General features: G+C 41.4%; 1 protein-coding gene across 2 annotated transcripts in view; it reads left to right on the forward strand.

Moving 5' to 3' along the window:
* The window catches only part of ERGIC1 (endoplasmic reticulum-golgi intermediate compartment 1), a 66,635-nt gene that overhangs the window by 22,914 nt on the left and 20,950 nt on the right, over positions 1 to 22,771 (forward strand). For both annotated transcript variants that reach the window (XM_082212971.1, XM_082212972.1), the window contains exons 2-4: positions 453 to 514; positions 9,912 to 9,984; positions 22,092 to 22,186. In XM_082212971.1, the coding sequence (XP_082069097.1) occupies positions 453 to 514; positions 9,912 to 9,984; positions 22,092 to 22,186 (230 nt within the window). The remainder of the gene's footprint in view (positions 1 to 452; positions 515 to 9,911; positions 9,985 to 22,091; positions 22,187 to 22,771) is intronic.

Raw genomic sequence — 22,771 nt, forward strand, 5'->3', positions numbered from 1 at the left:
GGCTAATAGCTTCCACTGATTACCATTTCAGCTTGAAATTCTTCCTGGAAGCAACCAAAGAGCTACACTTACATTTCATAGGGGTTGCCTGGGTGGGTGGTGGTAGATTATTACACAGTCTATAGACCAGAGCTGTCTTGGAAAAGGGATTGATTGTCAGGTCTCTCTCCTCCGGTCAGTCAGGGTTGAGAGTGAGACACAGTTAAAAGAATAGGAATTCTCCTTCTCTCTCCCTCAGTTTCCTTCCCGTCAAACTTTAGCTAGTAGTAATCGCAAACTAGTTCACTTACATAACTGAGTGAAAAGATGTTTTTTGCACTCTGGTGTAAAATGAGAAATGATGTTGTTGGAAAACTTAATGGAAAAATTCTAAGCATCATTCAGCTCTGTTGACTGTGTATAGTGAAATGCTCCACCTGTTTTATAGCATTTTTGTATGTGTGTTTTTCCAGGCTTGACATCTACAGGAAGGTGCCAAAAGACCTTACGCAGCCAACTTTTACAGGAGCAATTAGTAAGTATCCGCGTGTGCATTTGCCTTTGCAAATCTCTGCTCGGTTCCTTTTTGCTCCTTGATTTAAACAGTATGATTTCCCCTCTAGAGGTCATTACCATAATTCAGCAGGTTTGTAACACAAAAGCTTGCTGTGATTTTGTACTGAATGGCCAATAAGATAACTGGAAGAGCCATCATGGACGCCCAGGCAGTATATTGGTCTCAGACCTGGGAGACCCTTCTGAATTGTGCCATGTTGGGTGGCTTTCGGAAAGTATTTTGGATGCTGGGGTGAAAGCAACTAAGTTCCTCCCAGGAAATTAAACTCAAGGTAGAAGGCTGTGCAACAAAAGCCATATTGCTGTTTATAGCTAGAAAGTGACAGTCAGAGTCCTTCCCCCCCCCCAGCCTTTGTCAGCAGATTGCATGGTTTGGGACTGACACCCTCTTCTCTTGGGACCTCGTCTCCTTCCTTCTTTGCAAGGTTAAATATTATTGGCTGAGTAATGCAATTTCACACCACCATTGCTAGTGAGCATGTTGCATGTATCAGTATACACATTGAGTTGATCCTGCCAAGCCTGTAATTAGATGCCTATTATTGCTTTCCTGTTACACATCTGTTTCCTTTAACTGTGTAGGTGAACCCCAAGTTTACTTACTCCCCTAGTTGGGTTCATTAGCCCTGTATATCCTTGCTGATGCAGACAGAATCACATCCCTAGAACTTAGTAATGCTGAATCATTAAGGAAGCAATATGAAATAGCATAGAAGAGTCACTTGACAGAAGATGAGATGTTCTACCAAATATTTAGTGGTGACAGGCCATTTTACGTTAGAATGTCACTGTCTGCTCCCTTTCCTCCTCTAAAATTTAGATTGCTGCTTTCACCACGCTGCAACTGTTCATATGTATCATATGGGTTAGGAGAAGAACATTACTTGAGTTACTGCTTCACATAACGTGTCTACTCTGTGGTTAGGAAGACAAATTCCAGAACTGTTATACATGATAAGTGCTAGTTGTGGTGAGACCCTTCAAACTGATTAAGGTGACAGGAAGGGAGCATACAGATCCCTAGTTTACTTCTGCACCCAGCCCCCACAACAAACCAAACCAACCCCAAAAAGGGACTTCTGCAGTGTTGGCAGCAGTGGTGCTGTGAAGGAACTGTATAACTGTCCATTAAGAAGGTGGCATAAATCAGCATTGCTGGAGAGCCCTAAATATACTTGAAGTTTCACAACTGATACCGAGTAGTTTAGGTACTACTTAATGGGGTTGGGGGGGGGGAGCCTATTCCTAAAAGATTTTTTCAAAGCAGGGAATCATTTGCACCAACAGCCCATTTCTGTTGTAGAGTAACTTGCATGTGTCAGCTGCTGAATGCCTTCAAGATCAATGCAGTGTGTAACTGCCAAGGTGCCCATGTTTGGAAATGAAGCATACAGTGACATGGGCCCTGGCATGTGACAGTTAGTATCCCACTGGCATGAGCGATATGACATATTGACAGAAGCAAGCAGTTCAGAAAGTGGCTCTGTCAATCTCACAGTTTAATACTAGAGATTAATAGCGCACATTATAGCGCACTGGTTTGAGCATCATAATTAACTATACACACAGGTCCCACTTTATGAACACAATGCAATCCCTGGAAATCATTCACTAGGTGACCGTTTGCATGACGAGTCAACAATTTTCGTTCGCATAATGAATTGACGATTTCCATTGGTTTCTATGGGGAAATTTCTAATGCGTTCCTACTCATGAAATCTCCAGTGCATATAGCAAGGAATGGGTACTAATTTGTTGCATTCAGGTAAGTGAATTTTGGCACAGTGAGCGTTCATAAAGCATGGCCTTTATGTAGTTAAAACAAATTATAATTTAATGCGAGCAAGCAGTGTAGTGGTTCACACAGCTCAGAAATTCCCCTCACACTTTTCCCTGGTCCAGTTGCATCGTACGTAAACTGCCCTGTTTTGTCTCTTGCTTTTTTTTTTTTTTTTTTGTCAGAGACTAAAAGGCTCTCTGGGAAGTAAGAGTGACTGCTTAAAAAACAGCAGTGCTTCTTAATCCACAATAGTGAACATTTACTCATATAGAATCTCTCTGGATTCATGTTCTAAGCCACCACCCCTTGCAGACTTGGTTGCCCAGACAAACGGCCTATTCACAGCCCTTAAGTTTTCCCACTTTTTCTGGGATGAGCATGTATCTCTCAGTGAAAACGTTCCCCTTTATGCTGAGTCCAGCAGTAGCTTAGAATTCCTTCTTGATTCTTCTGAATTGTATGTAGGAAGAATAACTGCCTTTGTCCTTTGGGCTTAGAGGCACTTGAAGTTTAGTGGTTTTAAAGCCACTTTTCCACGTTACAAAACCATTTCTTGTGTACGAAAAGCTGCTAAACAAGCATTAATGCCTTTAGGATCACCAGTGATGATGATGTGTACTAATCTCTGGGGTGTGATACATTGTGATAAAGTGTTGTGTAGGCAGATTTCAGTTCAGCCAGCCTGAATTGGTCCTTGCAATCCTTGTAGGAGTACAGCAGCATGCCTGTTCCTGCAGTAGAATGAAGTGTTGCAATGAAGTGGTTATCTGCATATAATCTGCCTCTAGCTTTTTAAGCCCCTGTGCCTGAGCATGGTGCAGTTGCATAGCTGGGGGAACTGCACGTTCAGTCACAAAGAAGTAGATAACGCTTGTATCTGCAAAACAGCCAACTAAAGGGAGCTGTGCAGTCGTTCTCTCATTTTGTATGTGTTTTATTTGCCTGCTGTATCTGAACTCATGTCCCATTCCTAGAGCTATTGTTCTGTACTAGAAGGAACAAATGTTCATGTATATGAGGAATTCCCCCCCCCCCTTTTTGGAGGATTTGTCTTCACAAAGTGCAGGTATGCTGCCTCTTAAGTGGTCTGTGTTCTTAAAAAGAGGAAATGCTCTCAACTATCAATTACCCAAATAAATTTGCAATAATTATGGCCCTTTAAGAACATGGGATTTTCCTCCTCTGTCCCTTTTGGACTTGTGGCAGCTAATAAAGCTGATTTATTGTAGAACTGACATTCAGCAATATCTATCTATCATCTGTCTCCAAGTTAGGTTTAATGCAACTAAGTCATTTAAAAAGTTTTTTAAGTCAATATAATTTTACTCTGGTATTAGTGATGGAATACGTTATTTATTTTATTTAGAATTTTATCCATCTGTCTGCCCCATGTAAAGTGTGGGAGGTGAATTTATTCTTTACATCAGCCTTCATCAACCTGATTCCCTCTAGACGTTTTAGACTACAGTTCCCATCAGCCCAAGCCATCAAGGCCAGTGGTCAGGGATGATTAGAGTTGTATGGTCCAACATGAAGTATGGTCTTTGCATGAAGAAGGGCACACTGGGAAGGGGAAGCAAAACCCTGTTTCCTCCCTCCCCTTCACTTTGCTGTGCTCCGTTGTTTTAAAGAGATTTTTGCCCTGCATCCCTTTTCCCCATGTGTTCATTTTACTGTACAGATGACGCCCCACCACACTGTGAATGGGGCATGTGAATGGGTCAAGCACATTGATACATTTAGTTCCTTAAAGGGAAACATGACTTCTAGCCAAAAGAAAAATTATAAAAGTTTCTCCCCACCCACCTCCACCGAATATGAGATAGTGTGAAGATGAAGATGGAAAAGGCCGTAAGATGGCTTTGGGAAGTGAAAATTGGGCGGGGCAAGCACTGTGATACACATTGGTGTTAGACTGTGAGGAAAAAGAGACTTAGATGGAATTGAATATAGAAGAGGAATTACAGATAGATGTGCAAGAAGGGCATTCATTAAGTGGGGAGAATAGTATGGCTTTCAACAGATTCTGTCCTTTGGTGCTAGCTTAGCTTTTATTTGAGAGACTGTGTCATTTATATCATGTCATGCTTTGCTGTGCCTGAGGGCTTGCATCCCTATCAGAGATCTGAACTTTCTGGTCTTTGGCAGTTAGAAGGAGCCTGATGAACCAGTTTGGGCTGCTTTGAACACAGCTTTTTCCGCTTTTAACCAGCCTAAAACAAACCCCTTTATTCAGTTCAGTATACAGTTGAAGTCTTAGGGAGAATGTCACCCTATGCCTTTTTGTTCCTGCTTTGTGTGTCTTTACTGTGGGTTGGCCACTATAAAACTGGCTTTTTTCTTCCTCTTAAATCTCTCTATTTTGAGGGCCCCTTAATTTGTATCTCCTACTCTCATTGTGTCCTCCTTTCTCTTTCTACCTACTACTACAAGTTCTAAAGTTATGGACATGGCCTTTCTCCAGCTGTAATAAGTATTGTACATTGATCACACATCAGTAGGCTCCTTTTAAAGGCCCTTGATAGTACATTCTTTCCCTTGCAATAATTTGAGGAGCAATGAGAGATTTCCCCCTCAGACACTCAATTCCTGAGGCTACGCATTTGCCTTCTGTGTAATTCCAGATTCTGGGGAAGGCGACTCTAAATGTATTTGCTATGTGACTTGAAAGAATTATTGACAACATCCTTTCTTGTTTCTTTGGAGTTTTGTGGTGTGTTTTGGCATAACAAAAAGTAAGAGACGAGGGTGATGATCAAAAAGGTTACATTACAGGAATGGGGAAAGGGGCAAAATCTGATAGAGGGGCGTTGTTTGGCCATTGCATGAAAACTTGCGCTAGAGCTCTAGGCAGTGAACAGAGGATTGACAGGTCAGAGAAAGCAGAAAGTAAGAGCTGCCAGAACTCTGGATTCTGTTCATGGAAGCAAGCATCCTCCCAGGCAGTCTTCTTCAACCTGGGGTCCTCCAGATTTGGGCTACAACTTCCATGAGCCCGCACAGCATGGACATTGGCTTGAGATGGTGGCTGCTTCCCCCACCACCTCCGCCCCAGCTGGATGTGCTTTCTGATGTACGTCTACAGATCAAGCCTCAGAAAGAAATCAAGTGAAAGTAATGCAATAAACTAAAAGCAGATGAACAATGTCAGGAGTAATGTAAAAAGACTGTTGCTTTTAGATTATTTTTGTCTGTTTTTGCCCTTTTGTTTTGAAGCATTTTATTTGCTTTCATCTTTTGCTGATTTTTTATTTATTTAAAAAGTAATTATATATTATGACCGAATTAGTTTTTATTTATACTTTTGTACACTGCCCTGGAATCTTTTAATGAAATACTTTAAATTATTATTTTAAAACACTATTAGAGCGCATCAGCCATAAACTACGGACGTAATCCAGATTCAGTGACTTTACCTCCAAAGAGCAGGCAAAAGCCATGATAGAATGCAGAAAATGAAAGGGAATGGTCAGTGCAGGGCATTTACCCCTTTTTCTTGTCTGAGACCAGCTGTGTTGATCAGCCTTACAGGGAGTTGTGTATGACTGTAAACTCCGGGATGAATTGGAGTTGAGGGAAAGGAACCTTCCTGGGCAGGACCCCCCCCCCCCCGCCTCCATCCCCAACTACTTTTCCTACCCTTCACAGACATGCCCTTTTGGTATATCTAAGAAGGGGAGATTTGGATCATGCCCCTAATCCCTGATATGTATGGTTAAGAAACAGCAACAAAACAGGTGCCAAGCAACACAATTTCATGGCCTGTCGTACTTTGTGGCCTTTTTCTTTCCCCCAGGATTTTTGTTCTTAAATATTTTTAGTGCTCTTTGGATCTGTTGTGTAAAGATCATTCTCTGTTTCTACTTTTATTGTATGTTGGATTATTTTTCCTTATTGCATTTTCATATTTTATGGCTTCATTTTTCTTCCCATGTAAAACCACCCTGAGAACCTTTGTTATTGGGCAGTTTGTAAACACTGAAGATTTAAAAAGAAAAGAAATTTGACTTCCAATGCATATTTATTTGAAACTGCCAGAAGTAACTCTGGTTTTTAGGCTTGTATAGTCATGGAAGTCATCCCAAAATAGGAATTGCCAGCCTTTTTGAGTCTCTGGTCACATTTGGAGAAACTTTCCTGGGGGCTGCATGTACCACAACAAGCACATACCTCAACCTCTTCTATTGACTACAACAAAATACTTACTTCAAACCTAATTTCAGTGGGGGAAGGAATGAGAGAGGAGACACCGCAGGCATCCAGGAAGGCCTATTGAATTCATAGGGAGTTGGTCTATTCAGCATGGCTACTAACTGTGACAGATTGGAGCTTCCATTTTTCTATCTCTGAATGCTAGGTGCTGGGAATAAACAGCAGAAGAAGCCTCTACCTTCATGTCCTTGTAAATTTTCCAGAGCCATCGGGTTGGTTGCTGACGCAAAGCAGATTACATGGCTAGATGGCTCTTTGATGACCATGTTCTTCTAACCTGAAACCAACCCTGGAGGAAAGACTGGATGGGGGAGTGGATTGATTTAGATGGTGTTTCCCCCTCTAAGCCACCTTCCTCCACTGACACATGACTCACCCAGGGGTTGTGCTGGTATGCTTTCTCTTTCTCTGACTGCAGGCCAAGCAGAATGAACATGAACTGAGGGACAACACAAAGGGTGGAGGGGAGAACAGTTAGCCAAAGTGCTTACTTTTTCTGCAACCATCTCTCCCTCTCTGTCCTCCTTCAGTCTTCCAAGCAGAGGTGACCAGCATGAGCCCTGCTGTGAGAAAGTCAAATGGCAGCAGGGCAGGGTTGGACATAGTGCTTAGAGACACTGCTTTAACCATTCAGCTCCCTTCGTGGGTCTTGAGAGCCCAAGATCAGAATTTGCTTTAGACGCAGATCTTTAATTCCTGAACTGCGCACAGGTGACAAACGGACAGGAGGTGACTTTAATCACCTGTATCTTTAGAGGTGCTTTAATCCCCTTCTCTTGGTTGGTATCATTGTGTATGTGGTTTCAATACATTTGCCGTATATACATCTAATAAAGATGTTTTTTAATATTTTTAATTTAAGTGTAAATTACAAAATCACATATATGTCATCTGCACAATTTTAAAAATCTACAAATAGGACCTAATTATAAGACATTACCCATTTACTGTGGTTTCTATAACATCATTTATAAATAATCCAAATTCAGTTAAAACTGTCAATAACTTAAGATAAATATAGAAATTGAAATATGTATCATAGTAAACATCTATATATTGCAGGAGAAAGTTTCTTTATTGTCCCGTAGCTCTGTAAGAGAGATTTCTTCTTGGCAGGCATCATTAGAAGTAAACCTGGCATAGTTCATTTGGACAAATGGCTGTGTCCATTATTTTTTCCAGATTTGTCCTGTCATTGCCAAGCTAACAGCACTGTGATGATACACAGAGCAAAGTTTAGAGAAAGAGGCCCTGCCTATGGGGATTGGCTGAATGGTGGAATGCCCTGTCATCGTGACTGAAGAACAAACAAATAGGGTCACCCTCTCCTTAAGCCCTCCTCCCAATACTATTAGTCTATCGTTTTGTGGCATTTCTTGCCTGCTTTTTCCGTGGTGATTCAGCATGGAGTCAGAATGTAGAGAATGTTTGCTTTAATTCATCAGTAAATACCAACCCTGCCCCTTTTAGTTACACCCTTAACACTTGCGGCTTCCCTCCCTCAGGGCAGGTTATTGCTTTTTAGAGACTGCTTTTGAAGAACATGAAGTACTGGCAGGGATATCCAATAATATTTCAAAACCTGTCCGAAAACCAGAGAATTGTGGTCTCTCAGCGAACAATAATTAAACAGTTTACACTTAACAGTTACAATAAAGAATTACCAAATTATAATCAATAAAAATATTGGCAAGTCACAATCCATAAAATACTCCAAAACCATGTAAAAGGATCAAATTGAGAAACATGGGATTGCAAGCCATCCTGAAATTGTTTTGATGAAGGCGTGATGTATAGGTTCTCAACTAAAAAAATATGAAGAGATAAATTAGCCCAATGGAACAGCAGTTGCTGGCAGAGACAATGGGTGAAATAAAGCTTCTTGGTTGAGAGGGCTGCTTGACCCATCTTTTCCCCAGCCAGGGACAAGGCAACTAGTTATTTTCATTGTCCTTTTCTTCCCTGGGCATTCCTTCACTGCCAGAGCAACCACAACCTTCCTCCCTTTGGGTGCCTGGCAGCTCAACAGCCAGCCAGTAAACTATTGTTAATCAGGGAGGGTGCCTGGCAGACTGACTATGTGGACAGTAGGCGTGTCTTGAGTTGTGAGAGAGAAAGTGGAAAAGACTCCTTTCCTCTTTAAAATCACATTGCCCCCTGTGTGGGGCTGCGGGGGGGGGATAAACTGTTTCTCTCTCATTTAGTGCCATTTTCAGTGTTTCTCTGCTGCTCTTCTAAAGACTCCAGCAGGTAGTAACAGCAGATGGTTCTAGACAGCAGCAGCAACAAAAAGCATTAAAAACATTTTTTTTAAAAAAAAAATATGATACCATAAACTAGGGTAGCTGAGCTCCAACAACGACGAAAAGTTTTTGTTTAGTTCTTATCGATAGGAAGACCTAATGAGAACAATAATGCATGTAGACTTGCCTTCCCTGAAGAGAACATGTAGGCAAAATCTGTGGTTTATCCTATGTTAATGCAGAAACACCACCAGTAAGAATTCGGTAAGTTGCCCCTTTTTCTGAGTTGAAGCGTTAGAGAGAGAGATGAAGGCAAAAGAAATAATAATGAAGCCAGCGGATGATATCCAGTGTTAGCCATCCTCACAGCAGACCCGTTGAAATCAGTGGCCTGAGTATGACTTAATTGGAGATCACACAGTGAGTATAGTGGATGATCTGTAAGGCAGGATATCCTGTTCAGCCATAATTCTCCCCATGACGTTTTGGTCTAAATTGCTATCTTTCAGCCTAGCCCAACTCACAGGGTTGTTGTGATAATTTAAGATGGGGAAGAAGGGAACCCATGTATACCACCTCAAGTTTTGGAGGAAAGGTGTGATATAAATTAGATAGACAGATAGATAGATAGGTAGGTAGGTCATTTTGGAGTTCAGGTGTGCATATACATGTGTGTGTAGAAATACTGCCAAATACTGTCTGGGGTGTTTAAATTAAATTAGCCTTCCAGAGTGGCTGGGTCAACCCAGTCAGATGGACAGGGTACAACTAATACAGTGGTACCTCGGGTTACATACGCTTCAGGTTACAGACTCCGCTAACCCAGAAATAGTACCTCGGGTAAAGAACTTTGCTTCAGGATGAGAACAGAAATTGTGCTCCGGCGGCAGCAGGAGGCCCCATTAGCTAAAGTGCTGCTTCAGGTTAGGAATAGTTTCAGGTTGAGAACGGACCTCCGGAACGAATTAAGTGCTTAACCCGTGGTACCACTGTATAGTATAGTATAATATAGTATAGTATGGTATGGTATGGTATGGTATAGTATAGTATAGTATAGTATAGTATAGTATAGTATAGTACAGTACAATTAACTAACTTGTCTCCATATGTGTCTTTTCTAGTTTCTGTCTGCTGCTGTTTCTTCATATTGTTTCTCTTCCTGTCTGAGCTTACTGGATTCATAGCCACTGAAATGTAAGTACAAACTATAGCTGTTGGCAATTTCCCTCATGTTAAAAAGTGATCGGTTAAATAATAATTCAGTTTGCAGTTATGTTATATCTAAAACTGTGTTAAGGTAGGGCTGCCATACATCCAAGAATCGGGCTGCAAAAATGATATCCAGGTAGATTTTTGCTGACGGGGGACAAGCAGTCCTTACCTGACATGGTAAGCCTGAGGTTATCCAGGGAATGGAGAAGCTCCGATGATGGTATCAGTTGCTGGAAACCACAGAAGAGGAGAGTGCTCTTGGGCTTGAATCCCAGTTGCTGGTTTCCCACAGGCATCTGTTCAGTCCCTGTGAGAGCAGGATGCTGGACTAGATGGGTCATTGACCTTATCTAGCAGGCTTTTCTAATGTACAGTGGTACCTTGGTTTACGAACTTAATCCGTTCCAGAAGTCCGTTCTTAAACCAAAGCATTCTTAAACCAAGACGTGCTTTCCTATAGCAACGGGGGACTCAATTTACAAAAGGAACACACTCAACAGGAAGCGGAACATGTTCTACTTCCAAGGCAAAGTTCACAAACCAAAACACCTACTTCCGGTTTTGCATCGTTCTTAATCAAAGTTGTTCATAAGCTAAGCTGTTCTTAAACCAAGGTACCACTGTACTCCCTAATTTTGTCTCATGCCATGCCCCCATGGCAGCCATTTTGTGACTGCTGCCCACAGCACTTTCTCAAAATTCAACAGGTGCCTACTGGTTCAAAACGGTTGCTAACTCCTGGATTAGGCAAACCCATTGTCTGATAAAGATGTGTGTTGCTGACACAAACTTTTTGTCTATCTGGAGGGGTGTGTGATATTTTCTGAAATTCAGAAGGAGGGAGGAAAACATCAGACTTGAAGTTGAATCAGAAGTGCTGGAGTTTGGTATTCTGAAGCAGGGTTTGACAGTTAATTCAATGTAGATTATTTTACTTAACAGATGACCTTAGTCTTGTTGGATATATTTTGAGGGTCAACATATCTGGGGACAGTACAGGCTTATTGAAACTGAATTATCAATCAATCATGTTGAAAAACCGAGAGAAACACTGGAGTAAAAAATAATATATTCTGGTTGACAAGGATAGATAGGCTGAAAGCAGAAGAACACTTCTGTCCTATTAGGTCCTTCTTCAATATTTCTGGTGGCTGGGAATTGGGCATATAGTTTTGATGTTGATCATGGGTTATAGAATACTGCCAAATGTGGCTGTTCTGCAGTAACATACATATTGTAATAAATTATTTGAAATATGTATTTTTTTTAACCCAAACAAAAACTAAACCCCAAATCATGTTAGTTCTTTATATTTTAATTTGTTGACTTCCACCTTCAAGTTCTCTTCCTACAAAACCAAAATTAGGTTCCACAGTGACATTTAACATAAATGAATCCATCATGGGTAACACGTTACTCACTGGCATTCAGTCCTTATCATGATGAGTTCACTTTGTTTCCCGTGACACATAATTCTTTGGCTATTAGGCATTGATGAATTTTCCTAGAAAAGAGCACTTGAAGGGATAAACTGTGATGTCAAGCCTCTGAGAGATCCTACTCATTTGGGGCTTGATTATGGCTGAAATAAATACAGGAAGAAGGTGCTGTACTGTATGTTTTTCTGATTTCCAAATAAATACTGCATTTTATTTTTATTTTGTATTTGTATAATAGTGTGTTTCAGAGGTGATACTGCTTTTTGGTTTTCAAGTAAAGGTAAAGGGACCCCTGACCATTAGGTCCAGTTGTGGCCGACTCTGGGGTTGCAGCGCTCATCTCGCTTTATTGGCCGGAGGAGCCGGCATACAGCTTCCGGGTCACGTGGCCAGCATGACTAAGCCGCTTCTGGCGAACCAGAGCAGCACACGGAAACGTCGTTTACTTTCCTGCCGGAGCGGTACCTATTTATCTACTTGCACTTTGACGTGCTTTCGAACTGCTAGGTTGGCAGGAGCAGGGACCGAGCAACTGGAGCTCACCCCGTCACGGGGATTCGAACCACCGACTTTCTGATTGGCACGTCCTAGGCTTTGTGGTTTAACCCACAGCGCCACCTGCGTCCCATCCTATTCTTAGTCCCAGTTTAATGAAGTTCCAGCATATAATGTAACAAACTGCATTGGATATGTTTTGAAGGCAGTTGAAAGTAAGTGTGAGGCTGAGCTTGGCATCTGGTAATTTGGCTCCGAGACAAAAAGGCAGCATCTAGGAATTTGGCAGATCTATTGTAGTTGTCGCTGGGCACATTTTACTGCATGTCCCTCTAGGAAACCTTGGCATTTTATTGGTACATATGATCTTTTTGCAACTGGAATGAAAATTGGAAAGACTAACGAGTATATTGTAGTTTGGAATATCAGCCTTGGGAGCAACACATACCAATCCCCCGACTCATTCCGTGTCTCACATCTGTAGGAAGAAAGGAGAAAGCACAATGACCGATATCACGAGAGTATTGTGAGGCTTGGCTAATATAAGGCACTTGTAGAAAACAGTAAGGATAGATCGTTACTTGGCCTAGTATTGTTACCCTGCAGGCTTTCTGCTCTGCCTTTCGCAACAGTGTAATCTTCCCCAGGCAAATTTTTCTTTCATATCGCTAATCAAAAAGTTAGGCTTGTTCATAGTTCAAATTATTATGCAGTTGTGCACTGAGGAAACTCAACCTGCTTTGCCGGTACTGGCTATTATATTGCGACTCCGTTGGTGTGTTTGTTATTGTGCAATCAAAGAAGACATTCCCCCAAAGCAACACTGTTGTGAAGTGTGGTAATGTGGGAATAGCTACGCTATTGCGAGATCCAGAGGTTTAAGCCAGAGGCATGTATAGGCCACCGATTGTTGAATGCTAGTCATTTGTAAACTCCACACATGGAATTCTGTTTTCCTGGCCCCAAGCAATGGATTTCCTTGGAAATTATATTGGCTGAATCTCAATTTTACCTGGTGTGATGCCTGCCCTCCCCCAATAATTTAATGTTATCTGGTGCTCAGATACTCTTGTGAATGTGGATTGGCCCACAAGGGTTAAAACACAATGTACAAATGCAGCAGGCTTTGTGCAGAAAGGTCAAAAGTATTGTGGAGATGTATAAGGCTTCTTAGTGTAAGTAGAACAAGCATGAAAAATGTTTCAGCCCCAGGTAAATGTGCAGCAGGGATGCCAAAAGTCTCGAAGAAGGATGCTAGGATACCACTTCTCAAAACAAAGCTTCTTTGTTAACAGCACTGAGAGCCTTTGAGCTGAAAAATGGGATAAGAAATGTTCTAAATATAACTAAATAAAACCTGGCAGATTTTGGTATGGCCCACATAATTTTTGGAGTAGGATTGAGATCTGCTAGAACCCATGCTATTTGATCTGGAGTCTGCTTTTGCTCACTTCACTGGTACTGATCTTAACAACCACATATTCTCTGCATCCACTGTAGGAAGCATAGGGCATAACTCTACCAACAATACTTAGATAGTATGCTTTTGAGCCTGAGCCCCTGCAGAATTATGTTTGCCCCATTTTCTTATTGCAGTAAAAATTAAAGTTTACTTATGGCATGATTTCCCTTCTCTCCATTGTGCATGTCCTTGAATGGGTTTCAACTCCATTAGTAACTTTTAAGATAACATTATTTCTATAAGCACCTAGTAGTTTGTATCTGAAAGGATATGGTAATGCACTAGGGCTCCAGTTGTTTAACCCCTGGCTCTGCTGCAATACTATTCTGGTTGACTAGCATTTATCTAGCTTTCAGAATGGGGATTAAGTGTCGTATGTGAACTCCTTTAAAAGAGTAGAGCTGTTAAAAGTAGGCTATTTGCTGGTAGGTATTGGTTGAGCTCCCCTTTCTGTGTCCTGCTCACCCAAAGCCTACAAATTTATATGGGACAGGAGAAAGTAAGTGATGGTGACCGTCACTTGACCTCTACCTCTTCAGTGAACTCCCTGACCTTTGGCGCCTCCACCTTCTTCTACCCAGATAAATTTTGGTGCTTGCGGGTGAAGGAAGCTGAGTAGCAACAGCAGGCACTTCACATATCCATTTGATGTGTGATTGCGTGGAGTGTGTTTAAAGGATCAGTCCTCTCTGGAGTGAACATACATTGGGGGACATTAATGCATCCTTACCAGAAGTGGTATCCACTGATGAATCTCTGAAATGGTAACCCTGTATGCCTTACTAAGGGGAGGTAGAAATTGACAGATATTTCAATAGGGCTTTGTTAAAAGAATTTATTCTTTTGTTGTTACACTTAAATCTAACTTTTCTTCCAGGAAACGCAGAGTGGTGTGCATAGGGTTCCCAAGTAATCTCTTATCCAGACATTGACCAAACCTAAATCCTGGTTCTCTGAGGGTAGAAAGTAGGATGACCGGATCAGTCAGAGTTCAGTATGTCTTGCTTTTGTGTGTCTGTTCTGTCCCATTTCCATATTAATTTGTTTTTCCTTTTCTAAATCTGCACACAATCCTACTATCAAACTACCTGCAATTTTACAAAGTGCTCTAAGGGCTGTTTTTTAAAAACAAAAACTATTCATTTGTTTTATTTAAAAATAACAACAACAGCAACAGATAATAACTCCAAATAGTTAGAAATGCAACTGCTGGGGTCTCAGGGATCCCATGAGGGTCAGCTATCCTTTTTTTCCCTTACAAGTTTCGACTGGTGAACCCACTTCGGAATACCGCCCCCCTCCATCCCTAGTAGAAAGCAAACTCTCCTATTAAATATTCCTGTTTTTTCTAATTGCCCCGGAGCTGAGATTAAATACCAAAATTTTGAAAGGATCAAAGTGAAAGATTTTGATTGAAGGTTTCTAAAAACGTATTTGTGAGCGTGTTCCAAAGGAAACGTTTTCCTTCAGAGCTATTATTTTCCATTGACATGTAAAAAAAACCCTCACAAGGATGATGATGAGCGCTCTGACTCCAAGGACGGATAAAGGAAATGAGGTCAATGTTCCACATTTGGATTTTTGCGAAGTTGACAGTCACAAACAGGTACCCTGTCCCACTAAGTGAGTGACTCACGTGGTTAGGGAAATACAGCTGTAAGTGTTAAATGCCTTTGGCATTTCCTGGGCAGGATTGGTGGCAGGTTGAGAGCCATCAGTAGGCACTCCTTGTAATTTTTAACGGCCTACCCTGCGTCATCTTGCTGATGCACCATAAATCAAATAACCTATTTCATAGTTAACCCAGTTCTGTAGCCTAACTGCTGGCTGTTGTTATTGCAATAGTATAACTGGTGAGAAAATAGCCACGTACTTTTTGACCTAATTAATACTCTGCAGAAGTGACTTAAAGAGTCTTTCCATACATTCGTCAATTAAGGAGGAATGAAGTAATTAGCCGAGTGTATGCCGCAACTAATTGATAGCTACACAGTGGGGTTGTAGCAAAATTTGCAGAGTTGTTGTGAGAATGGCATAAGATGAGATAGCGCCACAGCTCTTTTTGGTATTAGGAGTACCTTGTTGCTGCTAGTTACATAATTGTGAGTGACCTAGCAGCCACTGTATTTTTAAAAAGAGAAAGCCAATGGTCCATTGCAAAGTAGTTTAGTTGGTGCAGATTGTGTGCAAATCTGCGGCTGCAAGTAAAGAACTCGAGAATTGTCATAGCAAAGAGGATAAAGAGCACAACAGGTCCTTGCATATCTGTTTAAAAATCTAGTGTTTATTCCATGCACATCTTTTAAATAATTAGTTCCTTTGGTTTGCTTGTCATGAGGTTACAGTTGAGGATGCATGGCGATAGTAGGTTCCTCTGCAGCAACTTCGTTTTTGTGTGAGATGCAATAAATGAACATCTAGGTCTGCAAACTTACACAGTTAAGATTTTTGAGGCTGGCCGGGTTGGCCCTTGCCAAGGAGCCAGGCCCAGGGGGTTACAAAAATTGCACCTCTCCACTCTGGCTAGGAATGGCTTGGAGCCTGCCTGGCCAACCACACACTCCCTGGGCCTCTCCTCTTCTGCTCTGGGCAGCTGTGTGAGGTGCACAGACTCCTCTGGCAAGGGCACAAGGGATGGGGTGGGCGGGCACCAATACAGCTCCTTGCAAAGGGTGCAGTGAGCCTTGGTATGCCTCTGCGGTGCATATTTTTAAAAATGCAGCAATTTGTGCAAAGGGGTGGGGTGGGGAGACTGTGTGCAGAAAATATAGGATAAGATTAGGAAGCAACTGTTGCACGTGATCATGAAGTAGCTAGGTTTGGCTTTTGCAGAAACAAGTTATCAGGCAAGATAACTGTACCGATGCATTGCTACAAAATCACTGTTATGTGTTACAAATAAAAGTGTTGGGGAAGAGATTGCAGGTATGGTGCAGTGTTCATGAAGGAGGCCAGTGCCAGACTTCTTCCTAGACCATCTCCTCCAATGAGCTTGTGCTTTTGAACAATAAACACAGGGCATGAAGCAGAATGATTTTAGATCATAGGATGTGGGCTGCCTTTTCTTCTTGCATGAATCTCTGTTTTGGTTCCTGTGAATGCAGCCTGGTATGTTGTGGTAGTAGTTTGCAAACTTTCTATGATGGCTCTCTTGGAGGATGTCTCTCTTGGAGGATTCTAGGGCACATTGCTCCCTGGTGTCACCTGTGTAAATGGAGAGTATGCCCTAGAACATACACTACTGTCTCATGCTGCTGCGCATTGCAGGGGGTGGGAATCAGTAATAGTAGGCAAGCTAACTTTTAGAGTGGCTTATCCAGCAGCACTAATTTCTGGGGTGAAGACGCTTCTGCAACACTAAAGAATTCCTTCAACACAGTTTGAAAATTGCTGGTTTAAAGTGTCAATTGTTCTAGTTGAGGGAGTGTGATTTAATGGCTTGAAAGAAATGATGGCATTTGTCTCCTGTATTGCTTTCCTAATGGTATGACTGGCTGACCTTGGGCAAATAACTTGGCTTTTGCTTCTTCTTATGCCAAACTTTTAAAGTAAGGATAACCGTATTGGTCTGGCTGCTTCATCAGCTTAATTAATGCTCACTTAACACTTTTGAGATACTATAATGAAAGGTGTTGCAAGATTGTGAAGTGGTTGGGTTATCCCATTCATCCTCTTCTGTGTGTGTTTGTGTGGGTTAACAGGAAGTGGAAGTCTGTGTGCTATGGTGCCAATTATGATGACTGACTCAGATGAATGTTGACATCTGACCTCCATTTTCTTTTGTCTGAGAACTATACTTCCTTTCTTAGTTGTCCAGTCTGTTTTTTACATTCTTGATTTGAGCAATGAGCAATGACTTTTTAAAATGAGGAAGTAGCAAATATGTTTGAGACAGCATGCATTTTTAAGTAGCAAAGCAACACTGCTGTTAAAAAAAGAACTTGCCTCTTGTTCCAAACCTAGGCCTGGAAACTAAGGCCTCTGTGTCAGGCATACCCCTCTCTTAGTGAATGAGGAATGGAGATGCAGGAAACTACAACTGCAAGAATTATGAAGGGTGGGAAGGAACAATAGAAAATGTATTTGAGACACTTGGGTAGCCTGAGATTAAGTGGTGTTGGATAGCAATTTTTTCTCAGATTTAATAGTGGGATTGGAAGGTGGGGGTCAGTGAAGAAGCTTTAGAGAACATTCTTACTAAAGGTGTTATTCTTAACATCAATAAGGGAAAGGATTAGGAGGAATTTGATAGGTCGTCATTAGAAAATAAAAGAACTAGACTGTGCTGCAAATCTGTTTGAAAACATTAAAACAAGGCGTTAGTCTGACTTTCTTTTCCCCCCTCTGCTTTTGAAAGATGATGAGATTTAGATGTGTTGAAATCCTTTAATGTGACTGAAGAAGAAAAATATGTGCAAATTCTCTTGAGTTGACTGCTATCCCAAAATATCTCTCACAGAGGCCTCACTTCAGGAACCAGCCTCTCCTTCTTGGGGCAAACTCCTCTCTCACCTAAACCCCTCTCTGCAGCTGCTGCTTATGTAATTTGTAGGTCTGGCCAGACTGTCCCTGAAAGCTCCTTGTACAGTGCAAGTTCACTGAGCATCAAGCCCCAGTCTTGTTTGAGTTGGCCCCAACAAATGTTAAGTTTTTAACGCTTCTGCCACATGGGGGAAATGCTTTTTTCCATTTATCTGAAGTACTGGCTGCAAGTCCTGGAGAAAAGTGATGCTTGCCTCCCCCTGGTGCCTACAACTTTTTTCTTCCTTTGCAGTTCCTGTGGTGGTTTAGCATAGACAAGCTGACAGAAGGTGACCCCTCCAAAACAGTGTTGCACATTTCAGCTTTCTTGGTTGCTTTGAATGGGTAACATCAAAGGTGTTTAAAAAAAATAAATTCTGAATTTCTGTACAGTACTGGAGAATTCCAAAACTTGCAGGATATCTTCCAAAACCACTAATCACTCCCTGCCCCCCAATAAATCTCTTCTCATACAATCTGGGCACCCAAAGAGAGCTTCTGGGGCACTAACTAGGGTACATGGGATTTAGGACAAATAGGGACCCAGCACTGAGATTTAAGAGGAATTTGAGGTCCCAAGGGACACCCTTCCAGGTGAAAAGAAGATCTTGTAGGAGAGGGAGGATACGTGTTGCCAGCTGAGGAACTGTCAAAAAAATTAAAAAAGGAAAGAGTTAATAATCTCTGCAGCAAAGCACTAAACTGCACTAGAGCTGTATTGTTACCTCACTTGAAGTTTTCTGGATGTTTGTGGGAAAGAAAGAAAGACCAAATCACAAAACAGGTTCCTGAAGAACACTACAGATTGACACAAGCTTCCCACTTAAGGTTGACTTGGCTACCTGTATTCACTAGTAATATAAATGTCAAACCTGCAATCCTGGACTGCCTTGGAGTGAGTTTTGAGAGGCTGTTTTTTGTTTTGTTTTTTAATAAACAGAATGTAACTGACAGGATGGGTGTGGCTTTGATTTCATAGATCTAGGAAGAGATGAGAAGGAAGCAGCAAGGCTTTGTTATGAAACAGGCTGTCTGGCAAACGGGCATCCCACAGGAAGCACTACTTGAGTGCAGATAGGTACATTGCTAATGAGGATTAATGCTTGTCCTGGTTGACATCACTCCTGGGATCTGGAAGGACAGTGTTACTTAATCCGGAGGACTACATAATCAGCCGATGAGAAATTATTTTGAAGGCTTAATTCTTTGTATCAGAACATACAGCTGTAGTGAGGGAACAGCAAACTAGGTCATCCGTGAGCAGACATATTCCCCACCCCCACCCCGTGTCATGCTTATTAATCACTCAAAAAATAAGTTGAGCAATGCTTACCAATAGCTCTTCGGGCTAAATTTAAGAGGGATTGGTTATATGTTTGCTTCTGTGAAGGTGAGGCAGCCAACTGAAGTAACATAGCACACTGCTGAACTTGTTCACCTGACACTAATGAGCTTCCTCACAAAACTTGTAGTGTTACCTGTTACTCAATCAGAAATTCTGACCCTCTCTCTAAAGTAAGAGGAATGTGCCCTCCATGAACAGGGAAAACACTTTAGCCGAACACCCCCAGCTTCTGTCAACTATTCCACTGCAAATTTTCTTCCATTATTCATTAAGAATTGTGGTCCATTTTCTGCACTTTGTTCAACTTCCAGAAGTGTGAGGTGGGCCACCTTAGAAGGTACGAAAAATGGCCGGACAAGTACGAGGCTCTTCCTGGTTTTCTCAGTATGTATTCATTAGGTCAGGAGATGGAGATTTTTAGCTACAGTGGTGCCTCGCAAGACGGAATTAATCCGTTCCGTGAGTCTCTTCGTCTTGCGGTTTTTTCGTCTTGCGGAACGACTCAAAAAACGGAAAACTCTTTCGTCTTGCGCGTTTTTCGTCTTGCGAGGTACCACTGTACCTGCTCTAGTCAGAGTAAATGCTGGAAAAGAATGTGACCATTCTCTGTTTTGTTTTTACAAAGCTTTTGTTTCCCCTTATTTCATTTCCCTTAGCTGCTACCTTTCACATTGGTGTGTGGAGAAATAGAATTAATTTTAAGACATGATACATTTCATTGGTGTTGGTTACACATAAGAAAGCATGGGTATTTATTTCCTCAACTTACAAAGGGTTCTCTGTGACAAGATTTGGAAACCCCTGTTCAAAGCAGAAGCTGTCGTCAGGAATGAATGTGAAAGATGCAGCGAGGAAAAGGTCAAAGTCAGATAAATTGAAAAAGACATAATTGCCATGAGTGAATGAAGGGAGTGGTAGCAACAGGCAGAAGTGAAATGGAGAAAGACCTGCTGGAAAGAAGGTGTGACCCAGGATGACTGTGATGGGAATAGGTGCATCACTCAGATCTTCACTCCTATGCTAATTGGTTATCATTTCTCATTTTCTGGGTACTTCATGCTATACCAATCGAATCCTTTATATATTGTAATTGTAGCTCTCTATGTTAATGCATCATGTATTTGTTATTGTTAGTTTGTTAGGTGTTTATAGGTTTAATTCATTCATGTTACCGTTATAGTTCCTATGCATATTTTCATTTTAAAATTAAATATAGATATTTACCAGTAGGAGTTATGGCCTGTCATACTTAAAGTCTATTTTTTGTCTTAAGAGGAAATATTTGCACAGAATTAAGCATTGGAATTCCATGAATGTACATCAAGCCTCTTCATTTCTGAGAATATGGAGGTCTTGTTGGGCTGAGCAGGATTGTGTCTCCTGATTGCATACCCTCTACGAGTTGGATCTGTTCCAGCTTATTTATTTATTAATTATTTTTAACATCTATATCCTACCTTTGCTTCAGAGACCTTAAGGCAGGCATCCCCAAACTGCAGCCCTCCAGATGTTTTGGCCTACAGCTCCCATGATCCCTAGCTAACAGGACCAGTGGCCAGGGATGATGGGAATTGTAGTCCAAAACATCTGTAGGGCCAAAGGTTCGGGATGCCTGCCTTAAGGCGATGCAAGCACTTCTTCTCTTCTGCCCCTTTATCCTCACAACCACCCTGTGGGGTAGGTTAGACTGAGAGAGAGTGACAGGCTCAAGTTCACCCAGAGAGCTTCATGACGGAATGGGGATTTGAACCCTGTTCTCCCAGGTCCTTGCTTAGCGCTCTAACCACTATACCACACTGGCTCTTCTGATTCTTGGGTGGGTGGGTCTGTGGATGCAGTCCCTCTTCCTTCCTGTTTAGATATGTCAAGTGTGTATGGCTACTTTGGGGGGGACAAAGTGTACACTCTGCACCTTTTTAGTTTGAGGACCATATATAGGATTGTCCCTTTTACATTTATATGCTGGCGGGCCAGAAATGTTCCACAAGGATCTCTTAGCTCAATTAATAATTCCAAAATTGAAATGGAAGAGGTCATTCAAGGCTGGACTTGCAATTAGGTAATGTGAAAACAGTAATTTCAGGTACAGTTTTTCACAGAGAGCCAAGGGATGAGTGTCACTCTGACCTTCTAGTTCAGTGGCTAAAATGTCATCATCTTGGGCCTCACTTCTGTTACTGTATGTTCTGACTTTTGATTGAGGCAATATTACACCTGACATTATTATTTCATTTATAAAGCATTTAATTTTACTTGGGCTGGTAAGGAGGGCTTTGTGGTAACATTTTTTTATGTTTAACACCATTGTATATTCAAACCCATACCCCTCTCCCTGACTTAAATGAGAGCAAGATACCTTTAAATTACTTTTGGATCTGCAGTTCTTCATTGTACAGCAGTACCTCGAGTTAAGAACTTAATTCGTTCTGGAGGTCTGTTCTTAACCTGAAACTGTTCTTAACCTGAAGCACCACTTTAGCTAATGGGGCCTCCGCTGCCACCGGAGCACGATTTCTGTTCTTATCCTGAAGCAAAGTTCTTAACCCGAGGTACTATTTCTGGGTTAGCGGAGTCTGTAACCTGAAGCGTATGTAACCTGAAGCGTATATAACCCGAGGTACCACTGTATATCTCTTTTTGGAGGATTTGTTTGTTTGTTGTTGTTTTTTTAAAGAATGATGTGGCTTTGAAGCTTGCATGACCAATGTTACAGCAAAGCCCTCTTTGTTCTCTTTCTGTGGAGATTTCCTCTTCCTGTCTCTCGCAAATAATGGTTTTTGTACTATTCTGTCTAAAATGAAACCACCCATCTTCCTCTCCCCTGCAGTGTTAACGAGCTCTACGTGGATGATCCAGACAAAACGAGTGGTGGTAAAATAGAAGTAAATTTGAACATCAGTTTGCCGAATCTGCACTGTGAATGTGAGTACATCTTTTTTTGCGGCTGTGTTTGCCAGTAGTGGTTGAGTAACCACTATGTTGGCTTCATAATTCAAAATACGTTCAGATTGCTATGAATCATTTCCATTCTTTTTCTAGGAAAAAAGAAGAAAATGTCCTCTTTAGAGGGCATTCTTGCTTTTTATGAATGGCTGCTTTCCGCTATTACTAAACACTTATTTGGGCAATGGCGTATAAGGCACTGTATTAAAGTGACATAGTCCCTAAGGTAAAAGAAAAGCATTTTTGGAACATTCTTCCCCAGGGCGACTCACCTAGGACCTGTCTTCCGGCACCAGGCAGAAATCCTTCATTAAACTTTCTTTTCCCAGGCCTTACAAAACATTAGCTGAACTGTTTTAACCTGTCCCTATTATGCTCCTGTTACTGCTGTTTTGTTTTTGCTGTTTGTTATTATTGAAATTATTTATTAAATTTGTACACCACCCTTCATCCAAACATCACAGGGCGGTTCACAACAAAAAACCATAAAATGAGAACGCAAAATACATAACACAAATAAGAACAAAAGTAAAAACAAACCAATAACACACACACACCCCAAAA

The sequence above is a fragment of the Podarcis vaucheri genome (assembly GCF_965113315.1).
Source record: "Podarcis vaucheri genome assembly, chromosome: 2".
Taxonomy (NCBI): domain Eukaryota; kingdom Metazoa; phylum Chordata; class Lepidosauria; order Squamata; family Lacertidae; genus Podarcis; species Podarcis vaucheri.